Genomic DNA, 12,214 nt, shown 5'->3' on the forward strand with positions numbered 1-12,214 from the left:
ATAATATCAATGGTCAGTTGCGTTCCAAGTTGGTATTTGATTGTCCTGCAATTTCCCTGTCCCTGATACTTGGGGAAAGAGTCCACCAGCTCCCAGTACAGCAATGGGGAGATGTCCCTTATTTTGGTCCTTTCTTCAGCGAGTTCAGGTAATCTTTGACAGAGTTTTCGACATTGGGGACGTTATAGTTTTGGGCTGCGTAGATCCCGGTGGCCGTCCCCACAAGCACGCCTAGAACAGCAGAGGCTCGCAGCTTTGCCACAATGTATCCTGCCAGGAATCCCTTCAGGAATGGAGAAGCCAAGAGGGAGCCACCCTGGAACAAGAACAAATTCAGTCAGATTTCGTGGTTTGCCAAAGTCTGCTCTTGTACTTGGCCCTGAGTTGAGCTTCTGACTCTAAGTCTGCTCCACCACCAAGAACACCGACATCCATCTGTGTAACATCACCCACCTCGGCCCTTGTCTTGGTTTAGCTGCTGCTGAAACCCTCATCCATGCTCTTTGTCATTTCTGGATCGACTATTCCAATTCTCTCCTTGCTGTAAACTAATTCTCAATGCAAAAAGCCGCTGCCCATGTCCCAGCTCTCACTAAATTCCGTTCACACACCACCCGTGCTTGCTGAACTACATTAACTCCTCCAACGCCTCAATTTAAAAATCTTAACCTTGTTTACAAACGCCTCCGAGGCCCTCACCCTCCTCCTGCCCTCCAACCCTCCAGGATCCCTGCGCTCCTCTGGCTACTGACCCTTACTGACCCTTCTGCCACTGGAAACACTTTCTCCTCATTTACTCTATCAAAGCCATTCCTGATTTCGAACATCTTCTTACATTCTCTCTGCACGAAGGCGAACCACCCAGCTTCTCCAGTCTCTCCTCATGACCCAGCTTCTCCAGTCTCTCCTCATGACCCAGCTTCTCCAGTCTCTCCTCATGACCCAGCTTCTCCAGTCTCTCCTCATGACCCAGCTTCTCCAGTCTCTCCTCATGACCCAGCTTCTCCAGTCTCTCCTCATGACCCAGCTTCTCCAGTCTCTCCTCATGACCCAGCTTCTCCAGTCTCTCCTCATGACCCAGCTTCTCCAGTCTCTCCTCATGACCCAGCTTCTCCAGTCTCTCCTCATGACCCAGCTTCTCCAGTCTCTCCTCATGACCCAGCTTCTCCAGTCTCTCCTCATGACCCAGCTTCTCCAGTCTCTCCTCATGACCCAGCTTCTCCAGTCTCTCCTCATGACCCAGCTTCTCCAGTCTCTCCTCATGACCCAGCTTCTCCAGTCTCTCCTCATGACCCAGCTTCTCCAGTCTCTCCTCATGACCCAGCTTCTCCAGTCTCTCCTCATGACCCAGCTTCTCCAGTCTCTCCTCATGACCCAGCTTCTCCAGTCTCTCCTCATGACCCAGCTTCTCCAGTCTCTCCTCATGACCCAGCTTCTCCAGTCTCTCCTCATGACCCAGCTTCTCCAGTCTCTCTTCATGACCCAGCTTCTCCAGTCTCTCCTCATGACCCAGCTTCTCCAGTCTCTCCTCATGACCCAGCTTCTCCAGTCTCTCCTCATGACCCAGCTTCTCCAGTCTCTCCTCATGACCCAGCTTCTCCAGTCTCTCCTCATGACCCAGCTTCTCCAGTCTCTCCTCATGACCCAGCTTCTCCAGTCTCTCCTCATGACCCAGCTTCTCCAGTCTCTCCTCATGACCCAGCTTCTCCAGTCTCTCCTCATGACCCAGCTTCTCCAGTCTCTCCTCATGACCCAGCTTCTCCAGTCTCTCCTCATGACCCAGCTTCTCCAGTCTCTCCTCATGACCCAGCTTCTCCAGTCTCTCCTCATGACCCAGCTTCTCCAGTCTCTCCTCATGACCCAGCTTCTCCAGTCTCTCCTCATGACCCAGCTTCTCCAGTCTCTCCTCATGACCCAGCTTCTCCAGTCTCTCCTCATGACCCAGCTTCTCCAGTCTCTCCTCATGACCCAGCTTCTCCAGTCTCTCCTCATGACCCAGCTTCTCCAGTCTCTCCTCATGACCCAGCTTCTCCAGTCTCTCCTCATGACCCAGCTTCTCCAGTCTCTCCTCATGACCCAGCTTCTCCAGTCTCTCCTCATGACCCAGCTTCTCCAGTCTCTCCTCATGACCCAGCTTCTCCAGTCTCTCATGACCCAGCTTCTCCAGTCTCTCATGACCCAGCTTCTCCAGTCTCTCCTCATGACCCAGCTTCTCCAGTCTCTCCTCATGACCCAGCTTCTCCAGTCTCTCCTCATGACCCAGCTTCTCCAGTCTCTCCTCATGACCCAGCTTCTCCAGTCTCTCCTCATGACCCAGCTTCTCCAGTCTCTCATGACCCAGCTTCTCCAGTCTCTCCTCATGACCCAGCTTCTCCAGTCTCTCCTCATGACCCAGCTTCTCCAGTCTCTCTTCATGACCCAGCTTCTCCAGTCTCTCCTCATGACCCAGCTTCTCCAGTCTCTCCTCATGACCCAGCTTCTCCAGTCTCTCCTCATGACCCAGCTTCTCCAGTCTCTCCTCATGACCCAGCTTCTCCAGTCTCTCCTCATGACCCAGCTTCTCCAGTCTCTCATAATTGAAGTTACTGTTAGGGTCAATCTGCTCTCCACCTCCTTGACACTTTCCTATGTGATGATGTGGAGATGCTGGCGTTGGGCTGGGCTGAGTAAGAAGTCTCACAACGCCAGGTTAAAGTCCAACAGGTTTATTTGGAATCGTGAGCTTTCGGAGCGCTGCTCCTACATCAGGTGAGTCCCCTCACTTCATGAAGGGGCAACGCTCCAAAAGCTCGTGATTCCAAATAAACCTGCTGGACTTTAACCAGGTGTTGTGAGACCTCTTACTTTCCTATGTGAGAACTGAACACAATACTGCAGCTGAGGCATAACCTGCGATTTGTAAAGATTTAGCACAGCCTTTCCAACACATCCTGTCACCTTCTAAGATGTGTTGACGTACACCCCCAGGTCTCTCTTCCTCCACCCGCTTTACAATTTGATCATTTACTTCAGATCGTCTCTGCTCATTCTTCCTCCAATAATGTACATTATTCTGTGCTCAATTTCATCCGCTATGAGGATAAAATGATAAGTAAGAAAATGAAATTTAATGGCTGCTTGTTATTCAGCATCTGTGAAAGAGAATCTTTTCTAGTTCATAGAATTATAGAATCCCTACAGTGCAGAAGGAGGCCATTCGGCCCATCAAACCTACATCGACCGACAACAATTCCATCCAGGCCCTATTCTCATAACCCCACGTATCGACCCTACTAGTCCCCCCGACACCAAGGGGCAATTTAGCATGGTCAATCAACCTAACCAGCATATCTCTGGACTGTGGGAGGGAACCAGAGCACCCGGAGAAAACCCACACAGACACGGAGTCGCCCAATGCCGGTACTGAACCCGAGTTCCTGGCATTGTGAGGCAGCAGTGCTAAACACTGTGTCACCATGTTGCCCCGTGATGTTCACGAGGCCAAAAGCATTTTTACTTCACTTCCTCCTTCTTGATCCCTGTTTTAATCCAAGTTTTTGTTTTGTCCCAACACCATCCCCCCGCCATCTGTCACATCATCTTAAGTTTTGTTTTCACCGAGCACTGATCTTTATTCACCTGTTAACACATTGCTCTCCTACCTTTAGGCCACTGTTAGCACCTTTAGACCTTCACGCTGCCATTAACACTTCCTAGTCTCATGCCCCACACGTCTTTGAAATATCTCCAAGCTCCCCACCAATCATTGACCTCCACTCTGCTCCAGCTGCCCCATCCCCTCTTTAAGACTTTAACACTTGATTATCTGTAAAGACTGCTTTCCAATCATTATTCTGTAAATTGAGTTTGTGTCTCTGTATGCCCTGTTTGTGAGCATTTCTCCACTCCACCTGACGAAGGGGCAGCGCTCCGAAAGCTAGTGGCATTTGCTACCCAATAAACCTGTTGGACTTTAACCTGTTGTTAAGGTTCTTACTGTGTTTACCCCAGTCCAACGCCGGCGTCTCCACACCATCCCCTCTTAGACAGTTTATAATCCAACACATTTCACTCTCTCTCTTTAACCCTGAAGAGTCATATGGATTTGAAATGTTTAACTCTGTTTCTCTCTCCAGAGGCGCTGCCAGGCCTGCTGAGGTGTTCCAGCATTTTCTGTCATCGTTTCAGGTTTCCAGCATCGACAGTACATTTCACTTCACTGCAGTTGGCTTGATACTCACATTGGGCAATCCCATCTGGACCTCCTCCTCCACCCTCCGCTGGATGTTCTCCAGTTGACCCTTCAACTGTGCCAGATCCTTCAGCTTCCCCAGTGTGTCCTGCAGCAAGAATATCTCAACATTATCCCAAAGAGACTCAACAAGGATGCAACTGACAACAGGCAACAACCAATTCTAAGCGTCCAGAGTAGCAGGGTGGGGGGTGGTGTGTGGGTGTATGTGTGTGTGCGCGTGCATGTGGGGGCACAAAACTAGGACTTCAAGCAGCACTATCTGCTGCTGCTAATCCATTTGTGGATGTTACACAGAGGATACAGCAGGAGAAACTGAGTCAACACCAGATGAGTAATCCAGAGGTCCAGGTTAATGCTGTGGGCTCAAGGGTTCAAATCCCACCATGGCAGCTGGTGGAATTTGAATTCAATCAGCAAATCTGCTTTATATAAAGCTCGTCTCAGTAATGGTAACCATGACAAATATCATTGTCCGTAAAAATCTACCCTTCTGACCGAGATCAAGAGTAGGATCAAGCCCGAGATCAGGTGCGATGCCTGTTCTTGTCATCTTGGGTCTGGTATGTCTCTTTCGTAGAGACCATGAATTGGATTAAATTTGAATTGGTTTTGGAGCAAGGAGATGAATTAGTGGCTTCCCTGTCCACTCACCATATCAGCTTTGTAGCTCTGAGAATGGAATAATTTTTTTTAAAAATCCTTTAGGAAAGGAAATCTGCCATCCTTACCCAGTCTGGCCTCCCTGTAACACAGAGGCACAGCAATATGCATGACTCTTTTTAACTGCCTCTCTGGAATGGTCAAGCAAGAGGCCAATGAGGGATGAGCAACAAATGCTGGCCGGGTTTGTGAAATTAGCCTTTTGGTGCAATTGGGTGTTTTCTGTCAGAGTGCAGAAAGTCTGAGGTCACACACCAACCGACTCAAGAACAGCTTCTTCCCTGCTGCTGTCAGACTTTTGAATAGACCTACCTCGCACTAAGTTTATCTTTTTCTACACCCTAGCTATGACTGTAACACTACATTCTGCACTCTCTCCTTTCCTTCTCTATGAACAGTATGCTTTGTCTGTACAGCGCGCAAGAAACAATACTTTTCACTATGTTAATACATGTGACAATAATAAATCAAATCAAAATGTATATAAAAGGATGGGACAGGGTGGACAGAAGCAGGTCAATTTGGGTGACTGCTTGTGTGGAAACATAGAAACCCTACAGTGCACAAAGAGGCCATTCGGCCCATCGAGTCTGCACCGACCACAATTCCACCAGGCCCTATCCCCAAATCCCCACATATTTACCTGCTAATCCCTCTAACCTACGCATCCCGGGACACTAAGGGGCAATTTAGCATGGCCAATTAATCTAACCCGCACATCTTTGGACTGTGGGAGGAAACCGAAGCACCCAGAGGAAACCCACACAGACACAGGAAGAATGCGCAAACTCCAGTGACCCAAGCCAGGATTCGAACCCAGGTCCCTGGAGCTGTGACGCAACAGTGCTAACCACTATGCTACCGTGCCGCCCAAGTTTGCACGTTCTCCCCATGTCTGCATGGGTTTCCTCTGGATGCTCCAGTTTCCTCCCACAGTCCAAAGACATGTGGGTTAGGTAGATTGGCCATACTAAATTGAGCCTTAGTGTCAGAGGGATTAGAAGGGTAAATATGTGGAGTTACAGGGTGAGGGCAGCACAGTGGAACAATGGTTAGCACTGCTGTCTCTCAGTGCCAGGGACCCAGGTTCAATTCTCGGCTTGGGTCACTTTGTGTGGAGTTTGCACATTCTCCCCGTGTCTGTGTGGGATTTCTCCGGTTTCCTCCCAACTTGCCCAGGCTCCTTCAAAACCCGCAATCTCTACCACTTAAGATAGACAAGAACTGCAGATGTATGGGAACACCACCACCTGCAAGTTCTCCCTTCTGAATCACGCACAGCATATCAACTTGAAAATATTTTAACTTTCATCATTCTTTCTTTCATCATTGGTCGAAATTCTTGAACTCTCGCCCGATCAGCACAGTGGATTTACCCACAAAGGTTCAAGAAGGTCTGCGTGGGTTCCTCCGGTTTCCTCCCACAGTCTGAAAGACGTGCTAGTTAGGTGCACTGGCTATGCTAAATTCTCCTTTCAGTGTACCCAAACAGGCGCCGGAATGTGGCGACTAGGGACTTTTCACAGTAATTTCATTGCAGTGTTAACGTAAGCCTATTTGTGACAATAAACTTAAAAAGGGCCTGGGTGGGATGACTGGCGGTGCAGACTCGATGGGCCGAATGGACTCCTTCTACACTGCAGGGATTCTATGATTTCCAACAACCCAGAATGAGACTAAACAGAATAGGCTGATACAGGAAAACCTCTTTAAACAGAGCTGTGGAATTCAGATTCATGGACTGCAGTTGAGATAGAACAGTAAGAAGTCTCACAACACCAGGTTAAAGTCCAACAGGTTTATTTGGTAGCAAATACCATAAGCTTTCGGAGCGCTGCCCCTTCGTCAGATGGAGTGGGGGCAGCGAAGGGGCAGCGCTCCGAAAGCTTATGGTATTTGCTACCAAATAAACCTGTTGGACTTTAACCTGGTGTTGTGAGACTTCTTACTGTGCTTACCCCAGTCCAACGCCGGCATCTCCACATCATGACTACCGTTGAGATAGAAAGCAGCTCATTCCCCCCTCCCCCACCCCTCCCTTTCCCCCTCCCCCACCCCTCCCTTTCCCCCTCCCCCCCTGCCCCTCCCTTTCCCCCTCCCCCCTGCCCCTCCCTTTCCCCCTCCCCCCCTGCCCCTCCCTCTCCCTCCCCTGCCCCTCCCTTCCCCTGCCCCTCCCTTCCCCTGCCCCACCCTCCCCCTCCTCCTCTGCTCCACCCTTCCCCCCTCCCCCTCTGCCCCACCCTTCCCCCCTCCCCCTCTGCCCCACCCTTCCCCCCTCCCCCTCTGCCCCACCCTCCCCCCTCCCCCTCTGCCCCACCCTTCCCCCCTCCCCCTCTGCCCCACCCTTCCCCCTCCCCCTCTGCCCCACCCTTCCCCCCTCCCCCTCTGCCCCACCCTTCCCCCCTCCCCCTCTGCCCCACCCTCCCCCCCTCCCCCTCTGCCCCACCCTCCCCCCTGCCCCACCCTCCCCCCCTCCCCCTCTGCCCCACCCTCCCCCCCTCCCCCACCCTTCCCCCCTCCCCCTCTGCCCCACCCTTCCCCCCTCCCCCTCTGCCCCACCCTCCCCCACCCTTCCCCCCTCCCCCACCCTTCCCCCCTCCCCCACCCTTCCCCCCTCCCCCTCTGCCCCACCCTTCCCCCCTCCCCCTCTGCCCCACCCTTCCCCCCTCCCCCTCTGCCCCACCCTTCCCCCTCCCCCTCTGCCCCACCCTTCCCCCTCTGCCCCACCCTTCCCCCTCCCCCTCTGCCCCACCCTTCCCCCTCCCCTCTGCCCCACCCTTCCCCCTCCCCCTCTGCCCCACCCTTCCCCCTCCCCCTCTGCCCCACCCTTCCCCCTCCCCCTCTGCCCCACCCTTCCCCCTCCCCCTCTGCCCCACCCTTCCCCCCTCCCCCTCTGCCCCACCCTTCCCCCTCCCCCTCAGCCCCACCCTCCCCCCTCCCCCTCTGCCCCACCCTCCCCCCCTGCCCCACCCTCCCCCCCTGCCCCACCCTCCCCCCTCCCCCTCTGCCCCACCCTCCCCCCTGCCCCACCCTCCCCCCCTGCCCCACCCTCCCCCCTCCCCCTCTGCCCCACCCTCCCCCCTCCCCCTCTGCCCCACCCTCCCCCCTCCCCCTCTGCCCCACCCTCCCCCTCCCCCTCTGCCCCACCCTCCCCCCTCCCCCTCTGCCCCACCCTCCCCCCTCCCCCTCTGCCCCACCCTCCCCCTCTGCCCCACCCTCCCCCCTCCCCCTCTGCCCCACCCTCCCCCCTCCCCCTCTGCCCCACCCTCCCCCCCTCCCCCCTCCCCCCTCCCCCTCTGCCCCACCCTCCCCCCTCCCCCTCTGCCCCACCCTCCCCCCTCCCCCTCTGCCCCACCCTCCCCCCTCCCCCACCCTCCCCCCTCCCCCACCCTTCCCCCCTCCCCCACCCTTCCCCCCTCCCCCTCTGCCCCACCCTTCCCCCCTCCCCCTCTGCCCCACCCCTCCCCCTCTGCCCCACCCTTCCCCTCTCCCCCTCTGCCCCACCCTTCCCCTCCCCACCCAATTCACCGTTGTAACCGGGCCCAGCTGGTCCTCACAGACAAACCATGTACTTTCCACCAATTGTAAATGTTTGTCCCTCCCAGGGAGTGGGACCCTGTCTCCCCGGCCCGGACTCTCCCCTCCTCCCACAGCCGCACACTGACCTTGTCATCCGCCATCTTAGTCGCGCCTGCGCATTCTCCTCCCCCCGCTTTTCGCCCACTGCGCCTGCGCACTCCCCTCCCCCCCGCGCTCCGCCCACTGCGCCTGCGCACACTCCTCCCCCTCTCCACCCCCCCGTGCGTCGCCCACTGCACCTGTGCACTCCCCCGTTGCCGTCCGAATAGTTGCGCATGCGCCATGTCCGGCAGCCGCTCGGACAGCCATGCTGCCGCTGGGGGGCGCAGCTGCAGTTCCCCTGCACTGAGCTCTGAGTGAGGCCATTCAGCCCCTTGGCTGAATGTGATAGGAGAAAAAACTTCTTCACACAACGAGTGGTTGGGGTCTGGAATACACTAGCTGAAAGTGTGGTGGAGACAGGTTTAATCAAGGCATTTAAGAGGGCGTTAGATGATTATTTAAATGTGTGGTAAACCACTGTTAGCTTATTGCCTGTGTGTGTGACATGCCTGGACATGCCCCTGCTGGCCCTGCCCGGGACTCCTACCCCCCTGGTCCAGGTATAAAGGTGACTGCTCCCCACCCCCTGCCTCAGTCTCTGGACCAGTTCATCGGCATGGGTGTGCTCCAAGTCTTTTGCTAATAAAAGCCTATTTGTTCTTGCATACAAACTAGTCTTTGCTTGATTGATAGTGCATCAAAATGGAAACAATGTGCAGGGATACAGGGAAAAGGCATACGTCATAATGCTATTTGGAGAGCTAGAACATAGAACATTACAGCACAGAACAGGCCCTTCGGCCCACGATGTTGTGCCGAGCTTTATCTGAAACCAAGATCAAGCTATCCCACTCCCTATCATCCTGGTGTGCTCCATGTGCCTATCCAATAACCGCTTAAATGTTCCTAAAGTGTCTGACTCCTCTATCACTGCAGGCAGTCCATTCCACACCCCAACCACTCTCTGAGTAAAGAACCTACCTCGGACATCCTTCCTATATCTCCCACCATGAACCCTATAGTTATGCCCCCTTGTAATAGCTCCATCCACCCGAGGAAATAGTCTTTGAACGTTCACTCTATCCCCTTCATCATTTTATAAACCTCTATTAAGTCTCCCCTCAGCCTCCTCCGCTCCAGAGAGAACAGCCCTAGCTCCCTCAACCTTTCCTCATAAGACCTACCCTCTAAACCAGGCAGCATCCTGGTCGGGCTCGGTAGGGTAGAGGTGGAGAGATTCTTTCCACTTAGAAAGGAAACTAGAACTAGAGGGCACAGCCTCAAAATAAAGGGGGGTCAGGTTAGGACAGAGTTGAGGAGGAACTTCTTCTCTCAGAGGGTGGTGAATCTCTGGAATTCTCTGCCCACTGAAGTGGTGGAGGCTACCTCGTTGAATATGTTTAAATCATGGACAGATGGATTCCTGATCGGTAAGGGAATTAGGGGTTATAGGGATCAGGCGGGTAAGTGGAACTGATCCACTTCAGATCAGCCATGATCTAATTGAATGGCGGGGCAGGCTCGAGGGGCTAGATGGCCTACTCCTGCTCCTATTTCTTATGTTCTTATGTTCTTAAATCTCCTTTGCACTCTTTCCAGCGCTTCCACATCCTTCTTATAGTGAGGTGACCAGAACTGCACACAATATTCCAAATGTGGTCTCACCAAGGTCCTGTACAGTTGCAGCATAACCCCACGGCTCTTAAACTCCAACCCCCTGTTAATAAAAACTACACACTATAGGCCTTCTTCACAGCTCTATCCACTTGAATGGCAACCTTTAGAGATCTGTGGATATGGACCCCAAGATCTCTCTGTTCCTCCACAGTCTTCAGAACCCTACCTTTGACCCTGTAATCCACATTTAAATTTGTCCTACCAAAATGAATCACCTCACATTTATCAAGGTTAAACTCCATCTGCCATTTTTCATCCCAGCTTTGCATCCCATCTATGTCTCTTTGCAGCCTACAACAGCCCTCCACCTCATCCACTACTCCACCAATCTTGGTATCATCTGCAAATTTACTGATCCACCCTTCAGCCCCCTCCTCTAAGTCATTAATAAAAATCACAAATAGCAGAGGACCACTGAGAGACAATGAGCCAATTTGGCTTCCTTCTGGGATGTAATATATCTGTTTTTTCTATGCTGGTTCTTCAAGGAACAATACAGTCAGTCCCATTCCCTCTTTGAAATAACAGCAAAATACTACAGATGCTGGAAATCTGAAATAAAATAGGAAAATTCTGGAAAATGCAGTAGCTGTGGAGAGAAAAACAAAGTTAACGTCTCAAGTCGATATGATGCATCTTCAGCTCTGAAGAAGTCATTTGGACTCGAAACGTTAACTCTGTTTCTCTTTCCACAGATGCTGACAGACCTGCTGAGTTTTTCCAGCATTTTCTGTTTTTATTTAATTCCCCCTCTATCTCTGTAGCCCAGTCATTATCCTTTGGAAATTATTCATTATCTCTACTTCCACCCTTATGGGCAGTGAGATCCAGGACCTTCCACTCACTGCTTAAAAAAAGGTTCTTCCTCACTTCTTCCTTGCACCTCTTTCCCGAAACTTTAAATTTGTGTCCCCCAGTCTTTTACCTTCAGCTAATGGAAACAGCTTTTCTTTGTCTACCTTACCTGATGCTGTCATTATCTTGTACATTTCGACCAAATCTCTCAATCTCCTTTGATCCAGGGAGAACCACCCCAGCTTCTCCAACCAAACCTTGTTGCTAAAAGCCTCATACTTGGACCCATTTTGGTAAATCTCTGCACCCTCTCAAGGACCCTCACATCCAGAATTAAGTTTAAGTTTTAAGTTTAGGTATTAGTGTCACAAGTAGGCTTATATTAACACTGCAATGAAGTTACTGTGAAAATTCCCTAGTCGCCAGACTCCGGCACCTGTTCGGGTACACAGAGGAAGAATTTAGCACGGCCAATGCACCCTAACCAGCACGTCTTTCGGACTGTGGGAGGAAACCAGAGCACCCAGAGGAAACTCACGCAGACATGGGGAGAACATGCAGACTCCACACAGACAGTCACCCAAGGTGGACACAATATTCTGGTTGTGGCTTAATCAGAGCTTTACAAAGGTTTAGTATAACTTCTCTGTTGTATGCAATACCTCTATTTATGAAGCTCAGGATCCCATATCTCTAACATCAACCGCCAGGTCTCTCTGTCCCAGAATACTCTTAAAATTCGTCCCATCCCAGAGAATCCTATCTCTCCATGGCCCCTTTCCCTATCTCTGTCACTTCCTCCAGTCACTCAATGATCTTAAATCTCGACACAACTCTGGCCTCTTGCACACTGTTGCAGGGTTTTCTGGAGGCTAGGTATTGTCAAAACCTCAGCCAATACAAAGACTCATGAAAGCCAGTGTTCCGGTTAAAGCCGTACCTTTATTAACTAACAGTCAATGGGAGAATGAATATTGGATTTGTCCAAGGCCCCACTACAAGAGAAAGCTTTGAGCATTCCAATACCACTCACTCTGAGGTTACAACGCACGGATCGATCAGTTATATAATTCTCAAATCAAATGTTCCTACCTTCCATTATAATGGGAGGAAACCAGAGCACCCGGAGGAAACCCACGCAGACAGGGGGAGAACGTGCAAACTCTACACAGACAGTGACCCGAGGCCAGAATTGAACCCGACTTCCTGGCGCTGTAGGGCAGCAGT

General features: G+C 52.2%; 1 protein-coding gene across 1 annotated transcript; it reads right to left on the reverse strand.

The window, feature by feature from the left end:
- Positions 1 to 45: 45 nt before the first annotated feature.
- Positions 46 to 8,622, reverse strand: LOC144505641 (SLC35A4 upstream open reading frame protein-like). Its single transcript, XM_078231772.1, has 3 exons — positions 8,560 to 8,622; positions 4,221 to 4,319; positions 46 to 316 (listed from the first exon to the last, which is right to left on the reverse strand). Exons 1-3 carry the CDS (start codon positions 8,572 to 8,574, stop codon positions 119 to 121), a joined length of 312 nt encoding a protein of 103 aa, XP_078087898.1. The 5' UTR covers positions 8,575 to 8,622; the 3' UTR covers positions 46 to 118.
- Positions 8,623 to 12,214: the final 3,592 nt, after the last annotated feature.

The sequence above is a fragment of the Mustelus asterias genome, chromosome 16 (genome assembly GCF_964213995.1).
Source record: "Mustelus asterias chromosome 16, sMusAst1.hap1.1, whole genome shotgun sequence".
Taxonomy (NCBI): Eukaryota; Metazoa; Chordata; class Chondrichthyes; order Carcharhiniformes; family Triakidae; genus Mustelus; species Mustelus asterias.

Coding starts and splice junctions, on each gene's coding strand:
- LOC144505641 (XM_078231772.1), bottom strand. Junction 317..4,220: donor TCCAGATGGGATTGCCCAAT/GTGAGTATCAAG, acceptor TTCTTGTTCCAG/GGTGGCTCCCTCTTGGCTTC.